A 25,821-nucleotide genomic window follows, 5' to 3' on the forward strand; every position below is an offset into this window, starting at 1 on the left:
TAGAAATGTCGACACACACACACTAAATCAAAGAAATGTCTATGTTACATGTTCACGAGTAAATGACATTTCTGGCCTGAGGGTTGTAAATTCCCTCAATCCAGGTGTATCAATCAAAATGTCACACACGCAAAAATATCTCACAGTGATCAGGTAGAATATAATAATTTACAGCTTCAATAGAGAATTACATGTTGCCATAGTCAGTAGGAGCTCCTGTCTTCCCTCAGTGCTATTGCACACTAGCTTACATTTTGGCTTCTATTTCAAGATGTGGATGTGGAGTATTTCAACCCTCATTTTGTTTATTCAGGATGCATTTTATAAAGAAAGAGAGTACAAGTGGTAATAGCATTAAAGCGTTTTGACAGATCTGACTGTATGTAGTAGATAGAAATAGAATAGCATTTTAGTATAAAGCACTTTGTGTGCTCTAGTTCATTCAACTTCATATAAACTTGTAGTGAATTCTAATTATTTCAGGTTGATTTCCACATCATATATGTAACACACATGGACAGCTCATAATGAGCAAAAATGAAAACAATAACACCAGGCTGATTTAGAAAAACATAATATTTTTCAGTGTGGTTTCCAAGAAATTGTGTAAACAACCACTTTATTTAGCGGTGGTTTCAAATTGGATGCATAAGGCTTTTCCTTTGTACCTCCTGTGCAAAAGTTATCATAAAATTATAACTTTTGCGTTATCATAAAATTACTAATTACTAACACCATTTTTGTTATTAGTTGTTTATTTTATCTTTATGTGCACATTATTTTAGTGCTAATTATGTCTTTATGTCTATATCTGTGTACATTTAGAGCATGTGGTAAAAATATATGTAAAAAGACTGAGTGCCTGTTTTTGTGTGTTTGTATGCACTGTGTGCGCGAGTGCAACGTACATGTGTGTGTAGAGACATGGTAATAGCAGCTCCAGGAACTCCTTGTGAATCAGTCTTTCTTGCGTTGGCCATGAGCCCCATTCCCATTGGCTGGTCTGGTGGGGGTTGGTGGGATGAGGGTGGTAAGTGGCAAGATAAAAGGAGCAAATGTCTCTTGTCCTGCTTACACACACACACAAACACACTCACCACATGCCTAGCTGTCGGTCTCTTTGTGGACGCTAAAGGAAGAGATCCACTATCCAAACACCGCTGCTGAAGCTGAAGCTCACCTGTAGATGTGAGTATACAGACACACACACACACACACATACACACACACATATATTCATGCAACATGTCTAATCCTATTTGGGATAAGGATAAGGGCTTTGCTTCTCAACAAGGGACAGAGACCTGCAGGGTGAAACACTTGTTGAATGATAGCAGTAGTGGAGCTCAGGGGGCAATGTTCATATGCAGTTGTGGCACTGAATCAGCAGTTTGACAATAATTCTGTTCAAATACGGTGTCTTTAAAGCTTGTGTTCCTGTGCTTCTATTCATTTATTGTAGGACTGCAAAAGGTTTGCTTGTTACTGTGAGACATGTGAAATGGAAATTAAATGCGTTGAAATAATTCAATGTTAACACGAACAAGGAAGTCTTGATGGTGGCTTGGTTTGAACAGATTTATGAAACTGACACTATTATGAAGCCATGCCTGTACTCCATACAGTGAATGAAAATGGAGCTTTTGGGCTGGTTTAATGTGTTCAGAGAGATTTAAACAAACATTTAAGTTGTGCAAGCAATGCACATTTTCAACGACTGTGGCTCAGTGTCTGTATAAAATAAGCAGGATTGAAAAAGGAATACGTGTAGCTGTTATTCTGGCAGATGCAAAAAAAACCCCTAAATATTCTGTCTTAAAACTACACATATCTCCAGCATGTAGCATCAGCTATGTGCTGTGCTGCTACTGTCTCTGGAGTGCTCTACTTGAAGCATACTGCTGCTGAATATCTAGTATTTTATTTTATTCTATTTACATAAAAAATGTAACTTTTCTTCTTTTCTTTTTTTTTTTAAAATGACATCGCTGTCTCTTCTATTGTTTACAGTTTGTTTTGGTTTATTGTGGGCAGTAACACACATAATTGTATAGATGCTCCTGTTGTGCTAAGTGTGCTTGTATATTTAGAATTGTTTGTCTTTGTACTTTTCCTTTTTTCCTCTCTCTTGTCTTTTCCTTTTATTGTTCCTGTCACATGTTGAAATCTCTGTCTCTTTATGGCTCAGCTTAAGAAATCACCATCTAGCATGGGTGGGAATATTAAGTTCGCTTGCTTGAATGTAAGGTCCTTAACAATCCAGTCAAACACAGTAAAGTTTTCTAGTATTTACAGCACCTTGTTTGTCATATACTTTACTTGTAGGAAACTCATTTCAGAGATAATACCAGACTGAAAAGAACCTGTGTTGAAAAAGCATATCTTTCATCGTTTTCCAGTAAATTAAGAGATGTTGCTTTTCTTATACATACTGTAGAGGTTCTCCCTTTGTTCATGGTAAAAGCATTTCTGATTCTGCTGGGAGGTTTATAATCTTCTTGGAGCACATTTCTGACAGAAAGGTGGGTCTTGCTCCCAAATGCAATGAAAAATCCCTTTTTAGACAGGTTTTATCAGTGCTGCCAGGTTTGTGCCCATTTCTGATGTTTCTGAGTGTTTTTTTTTAAATGTCTGTCTTTGCATATATTGGGAAATAGACTGTAGTCAACAGGATTTAAGAAAGGGTTATGTATAAAAGTGTCTTTATGACTCTGCATTAAAATCTTCATAAAACTGGGATGTTATTGATGCCATTTCTGCTGAACTTGGCATTTCTAGTGTCAGTGATACCTTTTATGTAGATAAATAAAGGATAATTCCCCAAAACTGATTTTGGCTTTTACATTGTGACAGGAATGTTTTTTCGGGTGCAAAATGACTTGATGTCATTCAATTCAATTTTATTTATATACACCAAATCACAACAACTGTTGCTTCAAGATACTTTATCATTTGAAACAGTTTCAACACCCCTGCTCTGGATCAGAATCTAAACTGGAGCGTCCTGTCACACCAGTCGAGGTTGAGGTTGCAGGTAAATCTTCACAAAGCTGTGAAAGCCCAGGCTGAACTTGATAAAACCTTTTGGAAGCAGGCGGTCTCAGATCCGCTAGAGATGTTTATCTAGTCATTTAATACAGGCATACTCCCTCAAACTCTGAACCAGGATTGTATCTCATTGATTAAAAAAACCAACTGGTTAGTATGGTTTATAACTCCTCTCCAACTGCTCTACAAGAAGCTTTAATTCATATTAAAGCTGGATGCTTCTTCTGGATGCCGAGAAGGCGTTTGACAGAGTAGATTGGGATTGGGGAAAAATTAGTTTCATGGGTGATATTACCATACATTTCCCCTCAGGCAGCTTTTGAGTGAAATGACTCAAATTCTGAATATTCTCATTTATATTAATCTATAAGGCAGCCCTTTGCGTTACTGTCTGATCCTGTTATGAGCCTGGCACAATCAGAAATACCATGGGTCATCTGCATGGCCCTGTACAGAGATGACCTTTTTGTTACTTTTGTCCGATCTGTCATGCTCGGTCCTCACAGCCCTTTCAGTCTTAAATGCATTTAGTTAAATTTCTGAATGGAAACCAAATCTTGGCAAAAATGCGGTGTTTGCTTTTAGAAGGGAAGCAAAAGATGATCCAGTTAAAAATTTACCATTTAAGATCTCTAATTCTGGCTTTGTCTCTCTAATGATGTTGTTCCAACACATTTCTTAAAAAAGATTTTTAAGGTTGTCAGTTCTGACATTTTAGCGATTTATAATAGCAGTCTTAAATCAGGTGTTGTGCCAGCCTGTTTTAAACATGCTGTTGTGCAACCAGTGCTTAAAAAACCTAATCTCGATTCCTCTGTTCTTGCAAACTTCAGGCCTATTTCAAAGCTCCCATTTCTGTCAAAATTTTTTAGAAAAGATTGTATTTGTTCAGCTGCAATCTTTCCTATATGGTCACAATGTTCTCGAGAGGTTTCAGTCTGGTTTTAAAGCTTTCCATAGCACTGAAACTGCACTTTTAAAAGTTCTTAACGATCTTTTACTAGCCACTGACTCAGGCGACTCAGCTGTGCTTTTGCTTTTGGATTTGACCGCTGCATTTGATAGTGTTGACCACAGCATCTTGATCTCTCGGTTGGAGCACTGCGGCATCAAAGGCACTCCATCAGAGTGGTTTGGGTCATACTTCTCTGATAGGACTTTCTCAGTGAAGATTGGAGATTTTACCTCTTCCACGGCCCCCTTTACTTGCGGTGTTCACCAGGGTTCTGTACTGGGGCCAATTCTATTCTCTATCTATATGTTGCCTCTGGGTCTTATTTTCAGGAAATATAATATTAGTTTTCACTCATATGCTGACAACACTCAGATCTATCTTCAGCTAAAGAGAAACAGTTCTGCCTCCCTAGAACCTTTATTTCAGTCTCTCAGCGAAGTTAAGGCCTGGATGGCCTCTAATTTCCTTTCAACGAAAATAAAACTGAAGTGATCGTTTTTGGACCAAGTTGCAATTCTAGAACCTCACATTTTAATTTTCGCAATTTAGAACCTTTTATCAAATCGCATGCTAAAAATTTGGGGGTTATATTTGAAAATAAGTTCACCTTTGAGAAACAGATTAGTTTAGTTGTACAGCGGTCTTTCTTTAAACTGAGGCTTTTATCCAGGGTGAGATATTTTTTGTCTTTTAAAAACCTAGAACGGGCAATTCATGCTTTCATCCTATCCCAACTGGACTATTGTAATTCTTTATATGTAGGCATTAGTCAGACTTGTCTTGCAAGGCTCCAGCTGGTCCAGAATGCTGCTGCTTGTTTTGACACGAACGAAGAGACATGAACATATCTCCCCGGTGCTTGCCTCGCTTCACTGCCTCCCTGTACGTTTTAGAATCAATTATAAAATCTTATTGGTGACTTATAAAGCACTGAATGGACAGGCCCCAGGGTATCAGTCAGACCTACTGCAGCCTTATATTCTCCCGAGAGCTCTTAGATCGGGTGATCTTTTGCTCTTGGCCACACCAAGGTTGAGGCTGGCTCTTAGAGGTGATCGTGCATTTGCGGTCGTGGAGCCTAAATTGTGGAATGATTTGCCTCTCCACATTAGACAGGCTCCTACCAGTCCTACCCTCAACCTTTTTAAATCCTATCTTAAAACACATTTCTGCTCACTGGCTTTTAATACTGCATGAGTTTTTTACTTATTCATTTGTTATTAGCTATTTGGCATTGATGTTAATTGATATTGCTATTTATTGTGTGTTATTTTATTGCGTAATTTGGATGTTTGTACAGCACTTTTAATTACAACAGTGGTGTTGACCAAAGTGCTATATAAATAAATAAATAAATAGAAATAGAAATACTTACTCCTAAATCTTTCCATGGCTGCCAGGATAAATACAAAATGAATTTCTCATTTTACTGTCAGAATGAACAGACACAATCTTGTCCCATGTCAAATCCTACATCAAGCTCCCTATGCTAAAGCTCAGCAAGCAAAATATTTGATGCTGTGTTTCCTCTATGCGAAAAAGGCCATGATTTCTGGTCTGAAATCTTTTAAACGTCGTCCATTTTAACTGGAAGGGACTTTACTCCTAATGCCATGACTGCCCTGTTCAGAGAGTGACCTTCTTCACTGAGACTACTTTCACTCCTGCTAAATTTAAAAGCTTTCACAATTCCGCTGGCCAGAAAGCTAATGCTATTAAACAGGAAATCTCCAGCCCCACCTACTTACTGTATACAGGCTGAATTGGGGAGGTCCTTTATTCTCTCAATTTGGAAGAAATTAAGGTGATCCTGGCCAGTAATGCTGTATTAAGCCATTTGAAAGGACCTGGGATCCATGTCTGACCCATGTTAAAAATCCAGATGCCAGGATGTTGTTTGACTCTAAACATCTGTAACGATTATTCAATGGAAGAACTATTCCCTATGAAAAACTCAATAAACTGAGTTTTAAAATAAAAGAAGAAAACAATCAGAAAAACATGAATGAGTGTGGTTACACAAATCCAGGATTAATCAAGTTTTGAGGCATGTATAAAAATGCTCAGGTGGCCAAGCTGATTCTAAGATACTGAACCCTGAGCTGTCTCTAAAAATAGAATTAGAGTTTGAGATGAGACAAATATATCAGAATCAGAGTCAGAAAGGGTTTTATTGCCAAATGTTGAGCAGGTTTACAACATTAGGAAATTGCTGTGGTACTTAGTGCAAAACATACTGTCAGACAACGCTTAAATAAACATAAAAATTAAAATTAAAAGTGCTAAGCAGGTAGATATATACATGAAGCAGGTAGATATATACATGATCCATCCAGAATGTGTGTGCTTATATACAGTATGTACAGTACATATACTGTACATATAATCACTGATTCAAATGTCTAATCGTGTAATCACATAACGACAAGTCAAAGCCTTTAGGCACACAGACAGTTCTCTGGGTTACAGTTCCTTGCTGAAGCCGGAGATCAGAGGAGAATGGCAAGGCGCTTTAAAGCTAATAGGAAAGCAACAATGACTCAAATAACTACTTATTTTAACAAGCGTTTGCAGAAAAGCATCTCTGAATGCACAGCATATTGAACCTTGAAACAGATCGGCTACAGCAGCAGAAGACTACGTCAGATACCATACCACTACTGTCAGGATAACGCACTATGCCCTAAAGCTCTATTCATCTCAAACTGGTTTCTTGAACACATCGAGTTCTCAATCAAAGAGGACAACTTGGTGGAAAGGGAGATTCACATCTTAAATGTGCAGCTGACAAATCTGCTGGAACTGTGTGCTTAAACATATGAATATCTCAAAATCTCTGAGGAATGTTTCCAGCAACTTGTTGAATCTGTGCAGCAAAGAATTAAGGCAGTTATGAAAGCAAAAGAGGGTCTAAGCCAGTACAGGTAATAAAGTGTATATGATTGAGTGAGTGTGAGTGTATATGTATTTATTAATGAGTCACTAAATGTAACTTTTAACTACTTTTATGTATTTTAAATGCCTCATGATCAAACACTCAGGACATAACTTAGCATCATAAACCTTAAACTTGTGTGCGCCAATATAGCTGCTCTTTTAAATATTTGGTACCACTCTGTAGTGTCTTAATTTGAATGAGAAAACACACCAAAATCATTTACAAGCAGTCAAAGCAACAACAAAAACTGAAAGGTAATGAGTGTCTGTGCTGTCTTACAGTTGTACCATGGACGCAGCAGAATTTCGACGCAGAGGCAAAGAGATGGTAGACTATGTGGCCGACTACCTAGAAAACATAGAGAAGCGACCCGTCTACCCAGATTTGGAACCAGGATATCTTCGCTCTTTAATCCCCAATGAGGCACCACTGGAGCCTGAAAGCTACGAGGACATTATAAAAGACGTCGAGAGGGTCATAATGCCAGGGGTCAGCTGGATATATATTATATATATATATATATATATTATATACATTTTTGGGGTATTCATTTGTAATTTAGATATCTCTGAGGTACAGGCAACTCTGGCGTAGCAGTTTAAATTTAGTAGATGATCTGGTAAAAACTGGTTGCTGGTTAAAGCTTCAGCTTTTTAAAGGGTTGTTTGCAGGATATAAGTACTAGCTGATCTGTTGTGCCATGTAGGATGGTCAATTAGCTGTTCAAAATAAGGAATAAGAATAATTTAGATAACCACTTGTACTATGTTTTGTGTTTTTCCAGGTCACCCACTGGCACAGCCCGTACTTCTTTGCTTACTTTCCAGCAGCATCCTCTTACCCTGCCATGGTGGCCGACATGCTTTGTGGAGCTATTGGTTGCATTGGATTTTCCTGGGTAACTAAAACCTTTCTGTGTTCCTGTATCTGACTCAGCATTTCAAAATTAGTCCATGTCTATATGCGAATTCTGAAGTGTTTGACATTTTCATTTGCATTTTGGCCGTGTGGTTTCAGGCCGCCAGCCCAGCTTGCACCGAGCTGGAGACAGTGATGTTAGATTGGCTTGGGAAGATGCTTCAGCTGCCTGAGTGTTTTATAGCTGGGACACATGGCCGTGGAGGTGGTGTCATTCAGGTAACCGTCATTTGCATGTGTTCATTGCATGTGTGCTTTGGTCAAACACTTGGTTGGCTACCACTATCAAGGAGTCCAACCAGCTTCTGCATATTTTAACACTAGTTTGAAGATCAGTGGCTCTAACTGACACTTTTATACATATTATTGTTTAAAAGTTTCGGGGCAGATTGACTTTGAAAGTCTTTATGTATATACAAATAACCTGGTTGCCTCTGTGCTCATATTCATCACCAGTTTTTACGCTATTGATTTGTTGTCTCTGCCTCCGTCTGGTTCAATCCAGCAGAAAATTGGCAGGAAATTGCCTTTTAATGTGTCATCCACAGGCAGGCAGAGATGACAATGATGGTGCTGGGATTGTTTCGTGTGGAAAAAGGCTAAGCATTAGTTTGGTGTTCCATCGACAGAAATACAGAAAGCAATAGCTGAGGATACACTCTATATATATGTGTGTGTTAATGGGATGTTGAATGGTGGAGCATGAGAGCACACTCTGATGACAGATCATTTCATGCCTCCTCTATTGTGACCACCTGAGTGTGAGGGCGTGTTTTTTGTGTGCGTGCTCATCTGGCTCATCGTGTTTTTGTTTCTGTCTTGCCTCTCTCCTTTTTTAGCACGGCTTACCAGCTCACTATGGCAACGAATGGGGCTCTTCTCGCTGCAGCAAGGCTAATTGAGTGTTGTGACAGCGCGTTGCAGACCTATTATTATAAACCTTATACCAACACAAAGGGGAAGTGGGATGGTTAAAAAAAACCTCTGGTGACCTTAGAGTTCCCTTTTTAACCCGTATGAATCATGAGAATGACAGAGAAAAATACTACTTAAAAAGATTACATGCGCTAATTGACTAATGGCTTCAGTTTAAAAAAGTGTGTGTATGTTTGTGTGTGTGACAATTATACATTTATTTCAAAATATGTTAAATTCTTCAAACTACACAGTTCATCTTTAGCAGTACTACATCTTGGCTTCTGTTCTTCTTTTCAGCTGATAAAAGATAGACTCAAATATACATGAAAAATAAAAGGCTACATTTTCCTATTGGTACAGCAGAGTGTATGAAAGGTGGAAAAGTGTAAAACCCAAGTGGCTCAAAACCCATTGTGTGTTCATGCTCCTAGTAGTGATTTGTAATAAGAGAATGAATAGGAAGTACACTTGATTATGTTTTAAAGGCCAAAGTTCTTGATATATTTGCAAACCAGGATACTCAGTGCATTCAGATATGGTCCCAAAGCCTAAAGTGATTTCCACATTGCCTCATAATACAGTTTGTTACATGGTGTGTTCAGTTACAGAGGAATAGGGACCCCTAAAAGCCTTTTAAAATAAAAAGGCAACTTTCTACACACAGAGTCATAAACCCAGTTTTACCACCTGACTAGGCAGAAAGATTTAAACTCCTTCATGATGACTACATTGCACAAGCTCTCAGAGTTGTGATTGGTTAGCGCTTCCTGCCTTCATATCTGAAAATACTTACAAAATGCTTCTGGTGAAAGGTTGCGTTGTTATTATTATATTTACAAAATCTTCACATTTCAGATGTCCTTGTAGCCAGTTACTGATCTATATGAATGTCCAAAATCCTAAAATCACATTCAACCAAGCCTTCTACCAAGCTCTCTAGCACAAGTGATTTTCAAGCCTCACACTCATTGCTTGGAGTTAGTCAGAGACAAAAGTTTGATTTAAAAACCACTGATGTAATTTCTTTCTGCTGATTTGTGCCTATTGATTGGGTGATTTGAACATTTCATTGATCTCCATGTGATAATGACTCCACACACCTTAGAAGCCATGCTTCACTTTATTATTATCCAGCTCCAACAGTTGCCACTGTATCAGCTGGCTGGCTGATGAGTATTTTCAAACAACAATTTCCAAATTTCTTTTTTTTCTGGTCCAGACATGAGTCATGCAGTCAAAGGGACTATCCACCAGCACAAAAACTTACATGTTTAATCAAACAAAGTTTTTCAAAGTTTCCTACCGACAAAGTTCATTAACAAAAGAGATATCCTTATCATCCTTATCATTAAATAATTTTCATAGAGGACCACAGATATCCCAGATTGAAATCTATATAGACATGCATAACATATCTTCTAGGGTTTAAAGATGGAAATTAAATTCTCTATTAATAGCTTTCATTATTCTAAAACAAAATATAAATAATAATTAAATGCCTTATTTTTACAAGTAAAAAATTAAAGTTTACTTACATCACACTTTTCAAAAAACAAAAGTCACAAAAAAAAAAAAAAAGCGCTGTCTTCTCCTTTTGTCTTTAACCTGAACCCAGGTACAGTCAGTAAGGACTGATCTGCTGATCTAAGATCTAACAGTTACAGATGAAGTGGTTCAATAATAAAGGGAGGCGTTGGACTATTAGGAGCTAAGAAACGGATCAACAAAATCTTAAACTGAACCCTAAATTTTAAAGGGAACCAGTGCAAAGAAGATAGAATTGGTGTCACAGCAGCAACATTCTGGACAATTTGTAGAACACCTGCAGAAACCCTGCCTTTAAAAACCAATATTTAAGCTCCAACAGTCCATTGTAAACAAAAGGATGACTGGCGTTGACTGACAACCATATAGCATCTGATTTTTTTTTAAGGTCAAATAACATCCACAGCAGCAAGGCTTTGCTTCACAACCTCCTTAATTCTTCAACAGGGAACTGCCAGTGAGGCCACCCTGATGTCTTTGCTCGCTGCACGCTGTAAAGCAGTCAGACGGGTCCAGGCGATCAATGCCAAAAAATCTGAGTCTGAAATCCTTTCCAAGCTGGTGGCATACACATCTGACCAGGTAAGAACAACATATACTTTCTACTATTCTTCTTCTGTTATTTGATGCAAACTCCTGATGTGATCAAAATGATCAACTTTACTTCCATATAAACTATGCGATTACTTGCCTTGATGCATGTCCATAATTCTACATTCATGTCAAAATTACTGACTTTACTTACATTTTAGTTTGTTTTTTTTCTTCATTTTAATATTTGCTGGTTTATTATTACAACTGTGAAGAACCATTGTCACAGTGTTTACATTTATCTAAAGTTCACATGCAAGTTATTAGCTTTGCTATACTTCAAAACAGCTTAAAACTATATACCTGCAGATATATTAAGTTACGCAACTGTGACATAAAGATAAATGAAATGCATTACAAACACAGATTTTCTTCAAGTAGACTCAGTTAAACGGCAGTCCATGTGACGGCAGCGATTACGTCAGTAACAGCAATTTAGAAAGATAGAGGGTCAGCCAGGCACTAGCACGCTCGGATCAGGTTTAATACCAGGCTGACTTTGTGATTGTGTTAGGGAGTCGCCTGAGGGCCACACAGACCTTTACAGGGAGATCAGCGATTTTTGTCTACTGCCTGTTCAGGAGCAACAAATCCATCCAACATATGCTTTTTTTTTTTCAAAGTGAATAGTTATCTGTTTAGTGGTAATCTCCTGTAGGTAATTCAAAATTGATTATTTGTGCTGTTAAGTATTGCGCACTGGTAGCCAAAAACAAATTAAGCAAAGGAAATAAATCTTCATCTTTAGTTTGTGTTACTTAAATTTTACAGCATGAATCAAATGGCATAAAACTACATCACAGCTAATTTTGACTAAAATACTTTGAGTCACTTACAATGATACTTGACTTCATACAGTGCAGTTTATAGTACTTTGTTGTTTGAACTCAGCCCCACTTAACATTGTACCAGCTCCGTGTTGAACAAATTAAAGTTTGTTTTAATAAGCTGATTGTCTGCAATTAATTGCTATGAGGCTTGGCATGTGCACAATCCTATTCTGACCTTTTGCCTGTATAATAATCAGATAAAATTATTTTGTATCCATAAAGTTGAACTTAGCTGTTTGCATGGTAGCTTTATGCAGCTACTAAGCGGAGCAGGTGTTCCAAGAACTTGATTGAATTGTTGTTCTCACTTGAGCTGGATCTCTTTTGTCCTAAGGCTCATTCTTCAGTGGAGCGTGCTGCTCTGATTGGAGCAGTCATGATGAGGAAGGTGCCTACAGATAACCATTATGCTGTCAGAAAGGAAATGCTTAAGAAGATGGTGGAGGAGGACAAAGCAGCTGGACTCATCCCTTTCTATGTAGGAAAAGACAAAACTCCTCATGCATTTACTTAACTATCACACAGAAAGACACATACAGCAACCAAAAAATATACATTTTAACAGTTTGGAATTAAATTCTCGTTTGTCATTGCTTTGCTTTTGCTACTAAAGCTTACAAGCAGTTGAGCAACAAGTCTGTCAGCTGTTAGCCACAATGATACAATTAGCCTGTGATGCAGCTGTATACACCCTGAGGCTTCTGCTGAAGGATAACATTGTTTCTGTTGAATATGTATGTCTATCCAGTTAAGGACAATAATCCCTGGCTCATCTGGACCTACAGATCACTATCAGTGAACAATATTAAAGAGAAGGCAGCAGCTCTGAATCATCGCTGTGTCAGGAATGATAATCTATCTTTAATCTATGTTTTAGAAACTGATATGAAAGCAATGTGTTACAGCAGCTGCACCACAGACTTGTATTTTGTTTTCTTGGATAAAATTATTGAAATGTAATGTGTAACAGTTGTGACAGTCAAATTTGGAAACACAGGAGACACGGCACTTTGGTGTGTCCATTATTTGTATGTTTCAGTTCTGTGCAACGCTGGGCACCACTCCCTCCTGTGCTTTTGATCACCTCACTGAGCTGGGGCCCTTATGTGAGTCAACAAGTCGCTGCTGCACACACTCGTTTTTTTCTGTTTTGTAGCACACAAATAAATCCTTATAAGCACATTGAGAGTGGCTTTGATTTAATTAGACCAGGAAGAGAAATGCCAAATGCACCTAATGAATTTGCTGAGAAAGAACAAAAAAGTCAATTTTCTGAATAATCTCAGTTCATTTTTATGATTGTCCAGTATATGTAATAGGAGTTATCTATACTCTAACGATTCCCCAGATAGTTAGAAATAAACTGACAGACAGTCTTGTTTTTCAAACATTTATAACGTCTCCTTTTCTTGTTCAGGTAATGAGGAAAATATGTGGATGCACATTGATGCGGCGTATGCTGGGAGTGCATTCGTCTGCCCAGAATTTAGACCTTTGTTGAACGGTGTTGAGGTGAGTAAAACGTACAAGTTTTCATGTTCATGTAGTGCACTAAGACCATGACTAAGCTTAGCCGCAATGTTTTAGTCCTGTTCAAGGTTCTACAATCACGATTGCTACAAGAACCTCCAACACAAAAGTGGCACGGCATGATTTTAACTCTAATCATTGCCGGTACAGTGACTAATGTGGTTCCGTGTGATTAATGTGGTTTAATTGTGGTCAGAAATTTAGGCGGTGCTAAACCTATCCTGCCAGATTGCACGTGTAGTATCGGCCGTTTCATCTATGAAAGCAAACACTAACCGTATACTGTCTGAAAAGGGCATAACGTTAATGTCAAGGAGGAAGCGTGCAGGGCTGAGTGTTAGACCGAACAATCAGCATAAACCGCTGAGCATCAATCTGCCTTTTGAGGCTGCCGAGGCAGCTGTTGCTCCCCAAGCTGTGCAGAGACGCAGAGATAAGGACAGAGTAATTTCCTGAGGCAGCGTTAGACCTTTATATATCACTGTTTATTAGACACACAAGTTCAAACAATGTTGGTGGAGACACAGAAAAAACAGACTTAACTGTAAAAGGACCAGCTGTTGTTTCATCCTCTCTTTCAGTGTGGCTGTTTCTAGTGCTGGTTTTGGGTTTGTGCCTGAAACACATCATTATATAATTTCTAATATTATATAAATGTCACTGACAAAAAAATGTATTTAAGCCACATGTAACAATAGTTGGATTTCATTTATAGCACCGTAGTTCTATTGCATAACTTTGAATCATTATGAGGTCAGTGAAAATGACTGGATGAGGGCATGGAGAGGAAGCCCGGTCCTTTTTGGATGAGAGAGCAGCCCTGCTGAAGTGATGGTTGCTAGGATATGAATGACGGGGACGAGGAAGCAACCACCCCCCACTTTGAATCAGTCAGCATGGCAACTGTCAGCCAGGGGTTTATATCACATTGTCTCTCTGCGCTGTCTTATTGCATTTGTGGAGGTAGGGAAAAGGATATTACAGAAGATAGCCAACAAAAAGATGAGAGCAGATTAAGACTGGTTTGTCTCTCTTTGAATAAGCCCTGTCAGGAAAGGGTTATTTCCAGTGTATCTGTGAGCTTGATGGCTGGATCTTCCTCTTTTCGCATTTCAACTGTGACACCTTCAGTCTAGATAATAATGTTGGTGATAGGATTTTCTTGGCACTGGTAACACTAAATAAACGTGTATTAGTGAGCGCGTTTTGCAAAAATACAATTTTTACAGGATTTTTTGGTCTCCGGTCACTTTGTTCAAACTTCAGTACTTTAATATTAAACTGACATTCTGCTGATTTGTTTTGATCTTTATAAATGTGAGTGAAAGATTTAGCACTGTGGCTTCATGGCTAACCTTTTTGGTTTTATCTTAAAGTTTGCAGACTCTTTCAACTTCAACCCACACAAGTGGCTTTTAGTCAACTTTGACTGCTCTGCGATGTGGTAAGATGTCTAACACACACCTGATATGACAGCAGCAATAGTTAAACAAGTATTATTTGGGTAAAAAAGGGAGCATTACACACACCATTTATAGTATCCAGTACTGTTTTGTTTTTTTCCAGAATTTTTTTTCAAGTTCACCTCACAGTGACACATGCTGCCATGAAGTAACAATGACTACTGATATCCATCTACACCTCAGTCATTTGCACAGTAAAAATAGACCCACGCCTTCCACCTGCCTCTTCTGTCAGCATCCACAAAACGAGACATGTGTTTCACAAGATGGAAAAAGTTGGAAACTCAACACGTGGTTAGAGGAAGAGGATCTTAAAAAACTTTTTCCGTTGCCTGTCTCGTACTCTGTTACTGTTGACAATATAAAAATATTACCAATAAGACAGCCTAATGTTTTAGTTGTCTGACACTGTTGTTTAAAATCATTAAAATCACCTTATTCAAAAAAGGTGTCCTGTTTAGGGTGTAAATGCCTGAGGGCACATCAAAAATCTCATATTTATATAATCATGGAAATTATTAAAAAGGGTAAAAGTTTTAGAACTATTTTAAAAACGCAGGAATTCAAATTGTATTCTGAGCAAAATACGGCTGTCTCAGCTTCACATGGCTACACTAACAAAGAGTGCATACGACTTTGCTGTAAGAAAACAGGATCAGTTCCTGTTTAAGAACACCAGAGAAAAAAATGGCAAAGCAACACTGTTGCACACAGTTACATTAAGAAATGTGAGATACCCCTCAGAAAATGTAAAAAAATTAAAATGATCAAAGTGGTCTCCGGGTAAATGTACAGTAAACTGCTTATCTTGAGGAAGAACAAGTCAAGGATGGGCTAATAGCAGCATTTTACATGGTGGTGAAAAAAAGTGCCACTATTGATAAATCTACATTCAGGATTTCTGGTGTAGTGATCAAATGTTATGTTTGATTAATTTCTGACTTCTCAGAGAAGTCCTGTGCGCTGGCTCAAATTTGGGTATAGAATATATAGGGAATTATTATTATTATTATTATTATATATAAAAATGGATATAATTATATATACCCAAATAATTCACACACATGTATTTATTGTAAATATGTAGACATACAGAGGGTTTTTCAGTAACCAGCGTTCCATTATATCAACACATGAAGATGCCAGACTAGACAAAACTGAGGACCTGCCTCTAACCAGAGTAGAAGGAGAAGTGGGACACTCAGGTGCACAGCTGAGCAACTACAAAAGTGCTTCAGAGTCTCTGGTTTCAAAAACAGACACTTAACAGGTCTTAAAATCTCAGTCTCACTGAATCATATCGGCAAAACAACAAGCCAACAGGAAATATCAGGATGTTGATCTTTTAAGCGAAGTTACAAAATAAAATAAATGAATAAATGCTTGAGAAAATCACTTAATAGGCATGAAAGAAAAAATATGATAGCGAAAGGAAATTGACCACATCACGGTCCCATCCTGTACTCTGAAACTGCTCAACTGGAGACAGTTTCCTCCTACAGGATAATGAACCAAAGCTCATTTCCAAATTATGCAGGAACTATTACGAGGAAACCATACTGTTTCATAAAGCACATGCTGATTTCCTTAAAAATCCCCCCCCCAAAAGCCAAAAGGTCATTAAAGGCAAGTTTTAATAAAGTGTTTAAGTATTATTTCTATACCATATATAATAACTCATTTGATGAAATGAAGTGGAATTTTCCTAAAAATCTTTTCTGGGTAACCCCCACCAGTAAAGTAAAACACTCAATTTTGATACAAATGTTTTAAATAGTGTGATTTTTGGACATTTTTTTTAGAGCCTAATGCCTTATTAAGCCGTTTTTGTCTTGTCAACACTTGTCCACAGGGTGAAGGAGAGAGCAGACATCATTGGAGCCTTTAAAATGGAACCCCTTTACCTGAAACATGAAAACCAGGAATCAGGTAGTTATTTTCACTGAAAAGCTCGCAGCTATTCAGTGGGACTGAGACTGTTTTGTGGGTTAACAGAACGAAATATTTTTCACTTATATCCTACTAGAAGTCAACAGTATTTATGTCCAAATTCCATTGGTACACTGTGGTCCTGTCTTGGAGACTTCCCAGATAGCAAGGAAACATTGAAACAATGTTGAGTCAATATCAGGCGACGTCATTGAAGCAACGTTGAAGTGTGACGTTGACCCAACGTCACTCTTGCACCCATTTTTAACGTTGAAACAACGTCAGGTTTTGATGTTGAATCAATGTTGAAACCTGACATTGATTCTACGTTATATTTTCTAACACTGTTGACATTGAAACAATGTCAGATTCTGATATTGAAACACTGTTGAGCTATGGTGTTGATTTTCCACCTCTTTCGCACAGTTGCTTTTTATTGAAAAAAAAACAAAAAAACAAAAAAGGTCAATAGACATGTATCATTTGCAAAATACTTTATTAAAAGACAAAGTTTCCTATTTACATTTCTATGTTTCACGTCACTTTTTATTATTTACTCCGGGATGGGGATGGATGATGTGCGTCCTGCGCGCCACCCGTACGATCTGGAGCATATCTGAGCCATTTCTGGACTGCTTGAGCAAAGACCAACTCAGACATAGAGTTCGCCCCTACCTGCTGCACCAGGCCATCTAGGACAAAAATAGACACACACACAAAAAAACAAAGACAAAAAAAGGGAATTAGAGCACATGAATAAGCTCTTGTTAATTGTCTTCAGCAGGGAGAAAGTATGTAAACTCCTAGGCTGATAAACATGAAAGTCACCAGGCGGAAATCAGCAAACTGCCGCATTTGATTCCCAAAGAGCTATAAGCTGAAAATGTGATATGTCTTAGCATGGTGTGCCGTGTATCCTTTAAAAAAAAAAAAGAAAAAAGAAAACATGGGGTCCTCGGGCTGTACAAAGTGTACAACCCGAGGACAAAACAAGCCGAAGACCAAAGACTCCATCTCCAGATTAACCGGACATGAAAGTCTTATTAAGAAAGACAAAGTAATATAGCAAAAACCAGACATAGGAAATGTGAAACGCACCCAGCACATCAATTGATCCCTTTATTGTTCACTTTAGGCTCATAAAACTACAATAAATGTTAAAACTTACCAAATATGCATCTGCACAGCGCTGTCTCTTTAAATGCCCTTTTTTGCTTTGTCTGGTCCTTGGTTTTTTTCCCTGCCCAGTTGAGTACAGAGGCCAGCTCCTTTGTAATGGCATAAACCATTACACGGCGGACTCGCACCTCCAGTGTGGTCCAGCAGCACCAATCAACGCAAAGCGTCTCACCTATAGACACATTTTATGAGATGGAATTAGCGTGTCTCATGTCTTAAATGTGTATGCAAGAGCTGGTGTTTACTTCATGTAATTGATGATAGAAACATGTCATTTAGTTTTCCCTAAAGCCTGATTTTCAAGTCATACAAAGAATAAAGTATTGGCAGTACAATGTATTTCTATTCCCTTTTGTTGGATATTCATTTGTTAGTTCTTGTAACTGCTAAAACTGTTTACTAGTTTTTGCCTGTCACATATATTTGTTATACCATGTAAACTGTGAAATTCCAAGATTTTCAAACTTTTCTGGAATCTACAGAAAAAAAAAAAAAAAAAAAAAAAAAATCACAACAAGATGACATTCAGGAGTATAAATTGGGGTTTTTTTTAGATAAGAGTACAATGACATTGTGATGCAGCTTTAAAGCTTTTTTGAAAGCATACCATCTATAGGGAAGACATCAGACTCTGCATGCTGGCGAGATCGCAAAGCTGTGTCGGCTTGTGCCGGAGTGGCGAAAGGTGCCGGAAGCTGGGTGTGGCATTATGATGGTTGCTATCAGTGGGCTGGGGGGCAGACTGCGGAGTGATGAGGGCTGTTTAGAAAAAGATAATTTTTTAAGTATTTAAGAATACAGACAACTTGTCAAAAAAGTTTCCTCGTGTCAGACACAGATATGTACACAGACACTAGACAGTATTTTATTACTTGGTATTTTCACTCGAGGGGCCTGGGGAAACCGTTTTTTTGTAGGCTGCTCATCCTCTGAGTCCGTATATGTGTACAGGGGATTTGGTCTAAAGAAAAGAAATTAAAAACGGTCTTAAGTAATTGTAAATATGCTTTTGGCATATTGTTTCCTAAAGTTAGTTTGATTTCTAACAACACACACAGGAAACAGAGACATGCAAGAAGGTACAGTATACAATGAATTTTTGAAGTGCACAAGTGTACACGACTTTGCATTTTTAAAAAGTTTACAAACTTCCACTTTTTGGACTATACTATTATGTGGTGATATTGCTGTATGCAAGCACCACAGATATGTATAAAAGACAAGATCATAAATTCTTAACAATCAAAGATATGTTTGTGAATAAAAAGGTTTTACTTGTGCTTTCTTTTAAGACTGGTCTGTGTTTCTTCTTCGGACTGAAGGTCAGACGTATCACAGCGTTCACGTGGATATCTCTGAAGACTGCGTTCTGCTTCGTGAAATGTGCCTGGAAATACAAACACATACGGCCAGACATAAATTACGTGTGGACAAAAGGTGCAAACGCATAGAAAAATCAGCGGTTTCAAAAATACGCTGGTACGTGTGGACGTACCCTTATTCATTATTCAAGGCACAAACGGAAAGTCATGTACGCGTGCAACGTACAGTCACGTGGGCATGCTGCGTGAGCATTCAAACTGAGTCTAAAGTTTTCGTGTGCGAATTGAAGCGAGTGCTCTCCAATCATCAAAAGTAACAAAGTCATTGAACACGTTTATACAGTTAACTTTACGTTTATCAATCATATATCACAGATTTAGAATTTTAAGCAACTACAGAGCGAAAGTCTGGGTCAAGCCCCGAGGCGACGGCAAGAACAAAGGAAAACTCGAAGCGTTAAAGCTAGCTTTGTAAGGGAATATAACGAAGAAATTATGAAACGAAAATGTTTTCTTTGTTGATATACTTTGTTCGCAGTGCAATTTATTTGTTGCCGGATTGTAAGAAGTAGACACAATTTCGGGCTCCCACATTTTGTGGGAGCAACGTAAATAACAGTAAAAAAAAACTCGTACAACATTAACGAGTTTTTTACTGTTATTCAAATGCAAACATGGAAATAACGAGTAGGAAAAAAAAATCATTCATTCTTACCTTATACTAATCGTGGTGCAGGCCAGTGCAGTGCATGAACTGATGCCTTCTCCGGTCAAAGAGTAAATCAAATGTCCCGCTCTACTGTAGAAGACAATGAATACCTGGGGGGATGTACCAATGTGAGAGGGGTGCTGCGGAATAGTCCAAGTGATTGCTGCTTTAATTTCCCGGTCAACTATACATAAATTGCACGTAGACACGATTTTTTAAAGCTGGTGAACTAGACCAAGTCATTGATAACAAATGAACAATAAATCTACTTTCTCTGGTACTTTATACCCGATCAGTTGCAATGCAATTTAATGCTCAACTACAAATCGATGGTTTTTGATGGTGACCGGAGCCGAATGATCGTCAACTATAAATAGACGTTTTCTCGACGTTGTTGTTGTCACCTGGTCGACTACAAATAGATCAAATATCAATGACAAAAAAACAACGGTGAATCAACATCGTTACAACGTCTCTATAGTAAGACCGTCGGTTTACCACAGTATTTCAATGTTGTTACAACATTGGCATTTCAACCCCGACCATATACGACGGTTCGGATGAAAAATCAACATAGATTCAATGTCGTCTTGCTATCTGGGTTGAATAAAAACAAAAACTATAAAGATATAATCAAAGAATTTCCTATATAACAATTTTGTCTGCTTCTACTTTGTGTGTCTGTGCAAATTCTCCTGTAGCCTGCAGATGGGCTCAGAGTTTCACTGTAATTTACTTGTCAAGCAGACAGAGAGAAAGACTGAGAGCTGCAGTGCCTCCCACCGCTGTGAAGCACCTTACAAAAGCGTTTGCTCACGCACTCTGGACTCTTCAATCTAATTAGTGGTTATTAGCGCAGGCTAACACAGACATCCATTCTGCAGAGATGAGCTACCTGTGATTAGTGAGATAGAGGCACTGAGCGCAGTGACAGCAACACCTGGACAATCAAGAGTACGCTAAGATAATAGCAAAAAGCAGCTGTTATAGAAGATAGATTTTGAATCTAAAAGGGTTGTTTTAATGTTAGAGCTTTGTTAAGTCGTTGTGATCTGTGGTGTGTTGCTTTACATCCAGAAAATACAGATCTTGTGTCTTATAAATCTCATAATCTTATAAAATGCCATTATCGCCTATTCTGTTTGTGCAAAACGTGTTTAGTCTGTGATTAGAAATGCACTGACTGCACTTACGATTCTTATTAACCAGGAAGCAGGCTGGCTGACACCAGTAGTTTAAAGGGGTTTTATTTAAAATTAAGACTGTGCACATGTAATAGACAACATTATCTGTTTTTCTCTCAACAGGACTGGTCACAGATTATCGGGTAAGATGAATTATTATCATAATTAATAATCATGATTTGAACATTTTGGTAATAACTTCTCTCCTTATCCAATTCTGTCCTGTAGCACTGGCAGATCCCACTGGGAAGGAGATTTCGCTCACTGAAGATGTGGTTTGTCTTTCGCATGTATGGGCTCAAAGGTCTGCAAGCTCATATACGCAAGGTAAGCACGCAGGAAAATGATCTCTCACTCAGCATCGGCAAATGTGTCTGTTCCTGGGGATGTGAAGGGTTTCTTCAATTTGTGGCATTCGTGGTCAAAATTTGAAGTAATAGGATAATTTATTTGACTTTTTCTTAATTCAAATATATGTTTTCATACGTGGATGGTGCTGTGGTGCTGTGGTTAGCACTGTCACCTTACAGCAGGAAGGTTCTGGGTTTGAATCCAGGTGTTTGTATATTTTCTCCTGTGTAGGTTTTCTCCAGGTTCTCACCCTATGACAGGTGGGATAGGCTATCTTAATTGCCCCTTGGGGATAAATAAAGTCTCTCTGACTGTGTGTCAGAAGAAAAACAGAAGAGCATGGATGGATTTCATCCATTCCATTCATTTAGCTGTGCAGGGATTACTGAGAATTATTCCCCATAATGTGTGAGAGCTGATGTAAATAACAGATCAATTACTTTAAGAAGCAGCAGTGTGTTAGTGCTAATTTAGGCTTTGTAACCCTGTTAACCTGTGTTTCTTATCCTCAATATAGTAAAAAGATTAACCTTGTACCAACAGTGGTGCCACTGGTATCAGTCTCACTTTGCTGTGTCATCTCCATTTATCTGTCAAACCCCCCCTTCTCTGCATCTCAGTCACTTCCAAAAGAAAAAAAAAGCACTTCAGGACATCATATATGCCTTTATGGGAAATACCTTCGCCTTCCTGCTTCCTAGAACTCTTTGCTCCTAATCCTCCTTACCACTAAAGTCCCGCCATTGCCCTCCCTCCTCATCGGCATAATTAACCCTGCAGTCATATATGTCTGTCCTGTATCTTCTATTTAAAACTACATTTCCTTTCCCAACCCTGCACATGCCTTTTCTCTTCATCTTTTCTTTTTGATGCATGACCCCTGTCTGACTCGCTCTCTCTTCTTCCAGTCTGCTCTGTCAATCAAATCAGCCTGTTTTGTGTTTACGCTCCATTTCAAATAAAGTGGCAGGAGCAGAATCGATCCCTGCAGCCATCTGAATCCGCAAAATATGAATAGCATGTACAAAAAGTTCTGCCTGGCATACAGTCAGCAGTAGGACAGGAAGTGAGGTCACTGGAGTTTAGCTTGTAATCAAATACAGTGATACTGGATTATCTGCTGGGACTTAAGAAACAAGATGACGGTCAAGCAATTGTTGGCCGTTTATACCAGAGGTTTGGCTTTATTTACCAGCTGGAAAAGTTGAGTGGAAGCTCAACGATATAACTGGGATAACTGTATTGACACACATTTCAGCATGCATCAGCAGAGTCTTTGATCTTCAGTGGATAAATTGTACTTTAGGAGCATCTTTGATAAGTGCAGTGTTTAGAAAAATCAGTATGAGGGAGATGACATTTTCAGAGCAGACTTTGATAAAGGCTATTTCATGGGTGCTGAGTACAAATTTTGAACTTGTCTGATATGAGCTCACCAGGAATTGTCTCTTCTAATGTGAAATATCACACTGCATGCTTGTTTAATCAGATGAATGCAGTTAGTGATGAATGCATTTACTTCACAGTAAGCAGTGATGCTCTGCTAAGAAAAACGAAAGGTTTTAATTAAGAATGACAAGGAAAAAGTCTTCCAATCTCTTTGGCCTAAAGCACGAGGCTATGTAACAAACAACACTGGCATCTAGTGGAAAATAATACCAATTACAGTGAATATTGTTTGCAGGTAAAAGATTTTTGTTTTTTGTTTTAAAGCAAATGCTTTAAAAAGGTTATTGGTTTAAAAAAAACTTCACTTTTATTTGCATTTCATGAACAATTTATGAATAATTCACATCCTCTGTTACAGCAAGTGGCCCTGGCCAAGGAGTTTGAGAGTCTGGTGCGAGCAGACAAGAGGTTTGAGATCTGTGCTGAAGTTGTCCTGGGACTGGTCTGCTTCAGGCTCAAGGTAACAGCACCCAACAGTATTATCTGATCTCTGCAGTGGTCACAAAAAGTAAAAAAAAGTCACCTAGAAACTTCAAAGGTTTACATATTAGCATCACATGATGCAACAAACAGATTTTCTTTTCAAAAGGTCCTTTTAAATGACCTTTAAATTCACTCATCGAGATCTCTGGTACATGGTAGGATTTCAGGACATTTCTGTCTCTCCTGTGAATTTTAAAAATACTAAAACATAGCCTACATTAGTTATGTAAATTACACTTTCCCTGAAGCAAAATCCCAACCGAGTTTATTTTGTTCCTGAAAACGTTTCACATGTTGCAACTTCTTGATAACTAAATTGCATGTTAAACATTACAGTTAAGTAAATTGTGAACTCATGTTTTGATCTTGTTGACAAATTCTTCTTATAATTGTTAAAATCACTGATTCAATATCGACATAATTTAAAGAACATTTTTAAGCACTGCAAGTTGTGTCCAACAACAGGTGTAAAACTGTTACCAAAACCTATTTAATCTGGAGAAAGTGCAATAAAGTGTCAGAGAACTTTGAAAATGATTGGAGGAAACTCTCTTTAACTTTGTGTTCAATAATTTAAACAGTATTTAAAAAAATTTAGAGTATTAGTAACAGAGCTACAACAAGCACACGACAGCTAAAGACAAATCCTTTTTTATGCCATTTTGAAAAATAGCCTGGAAAGTCAGGATGTGGACTTAAATAACTGGAGACAAAATAGTTCAATAACACTGAGGGTATTATTTAGAAAAGCTAGCAATGCATTTCTAAGTAAATATATATCAGAGCTCCCTGTCTATGGGAATTTGACTGTCAAGACTGTGATTACTTTAATCCAGTCACCTAATTATTAAATAGTCATGGCACAAAGCCTAGCTGGTGTAATTCTTCCTTGCTTTCTCCTCTCAGGGCTCCAATGAACTGAACCAAGAGTTGCTGAAAAGGATCACCAAGAGCAGAGAGATCCATCTGGTGCCTTGTCAGCTCTCAGGCCGCTTTGTCCTGCGCTTTGCCATCTGTGCACGCTCTACTGAGTCACATCACATCCAGCAAGCATGGCAGCACATCACGCAACTGACATTTGAGCTTTTGCAGGAGGCCAGTCATTAACCAAAACGCTGGAAAAGGGGTCGTCCACTCCGATCCCTGAATGACAACCAAAGTTGGGACTGAAGTTTGATGGAGTTTTGCAGATGTAAAATGTCATAAAGGCAAAGTGGAGTAATTTATCTAACAGGCAGTTCTCCTTCTGTCTGCAGCAAAGAATCCAGTCCAGTTAACAGTGGTAAATATTACACTGTCACAAATTATGACAAAAAACAACAAAAACATATGCAGAGTTCCAAAAATAACATTTTATATCTGCATTTTCTCCCTCTGTTGACTCCACGTTGTCTCTCACGGATCACTAATCATGTTATTGTCCACATCACAGTGCACTTGTCTATGCCGGTTCTGTGTCTTCTGTGTGTAAAACTTGTTTGGGGGTAAATTCAGTGTTTCGTGTGGTTGAATTGAGGCTAAATTATTTTGCAAAGAATGTATTGCGCACTTTGTGAATTTCTGACTCAGTGTTTGTCTGCAACTTTTTTTTTTTTTAGGTGCTCATTCAGAAACTGCTTCCAAATATATTAATGAGTGATACATGGAGGGCTTCATGAAGTGTCAGGCTAAAGATTTCTAATATAATATCCTAGTGATTAGGTTAAGTGCACTCACTTATTTATTAACTAATTTGCAAAAGTAGTATTTTTTTAATATACAACGGCAGATTAGGGCTGATTATATGTTATTGATTCATATTGTGTCTTATGACAGCTGGCCAGTATTCCCCAACAGCAGTACAAGACAATCACTCAGTCACTAAAGTGAAATTATGCTCCTTTGAGGCTTTGTCGTACATTCAAATAAACTCAATTTTCATTACATTTCTGTGCTCAGACAGAAAAATAATATTAAGATGAAAATTTAAAACCTAAATTATGCAAATGTATTAAATATTCGCTCACTGTTTTCTGTGTATCACTGATTTGGTGTTTGTCTTTGATTTGAATGTACCAGAAATATAGGATGCTTTAGATTCCACACTTTAGTGTCCTGTTATATATTTTCAAAACCTGGAGATCTGAGACAAATTTTCATAATGATCAAATGTAACTAAATCCCCTGCCAAACCATTATAGTTTGCACTAACCTGACCCTTTACACCTGCCCTTTCAGGGGATTTAGAAATCTGTGCTCTGACAGCACCACGCATTGCTGTAATTTCAGATGATTGTGCTAACGTCAGTGGCTGTGTCTGACCCAAGTGTTTCCTCATTGGCTAGACTGTGCTGCATGGAGTGATATGGTTTATTTGAATAAAGTCTGCTGTAGTCTGCACGGTGTCACTTGTCAATACCTTTCAAGGTTTAAAATACAATCTGATTTTTGATGGTATGGGGTGCATTTTGGTACGTGACATGGACACACATGTGTGAAT

General features: G+C 38.1%; 1 protein-coding gene across 1 annotated transcript; it reads left to right on the forward strand.

Annotated features, from left to right (window-relative positions):
* Positions 1-1,032: 1,032 nt before the first annotated feature.
* ddc (dopa decarboxylase) lies at positions 1,033-25,719 on the forward strand. The gene is made up of 14 exons (XM_005450577.4): positions 1,033-1,188; positions 7,223-7,430; positions 7,726-7,839; positions 7,959-8,078; positions 10,770-10,904; positions 12,078-12,221; positions 12,783-12,849; positions 13,161-13,255; positions 14,650-14,717; positions 16,589-16,665; positions 21,183-21,202; positions 21,288-21,386; positions 23,218-23,319; positions 24,249-25,719. The coding sequence occupies exons 2-14, from the start codon at positions 7,230-7,232 to the stop codon at positions 24,447-24,449; spliced, it is 1,443 nt and encodes a 480-aa protein (XP_005450634.1). The 5' UTR covers positions 1,033-1,188; positions 7,223-7,229; the 3' UTR covers positions 24,450-25,719.
* The last annotated feature ends 102 nt before the right edge of the window (positions 25,720-25,821 follow it).

Source organism: Oreochromis niloticus, linkage group LG11 (genome assembly GCF_001858045.2).
Source record: "Oreochromis niloticus isolate F11D_XX linkage group LG11, O_niloticus_UMD_NMBU, whole genome shotgun sequence".
Lineage (NCBI taxonomy): Eukaryota > Metazoa > Chordata > Actinopteri > Cichliformes > Cichlidae > Oreochromis > Oreochromis niloticus.

What these genes read in the sequence shown, in the direction of transcription:
- ddc (XM_005450577.4), top strand. Translation starts at nt 7,230, where the DNA reads ATGGACGCAGCAGAATTTCGACGCAGAGGCAAAGAGATGGTAGACTAT. An exon ending in CTTTGTTGAACGGTGTTGAG is followed by an intron (nt 13,256 to 14,649) that starts GTGAGTAAAACG and finishes TTTATCTTAAAG; the next exon opens with TTTGCAGACTCTTTCAACTT. An exon ending in TGCAAGCTCATATACGCAAG is followed by an intron (nt 21,387 to 23,217) that starts GTAAGCACGCAG and finishes CCTCTGTTACAG; the next exon opens with CAAGTGGCCCTGGCCAAGGA.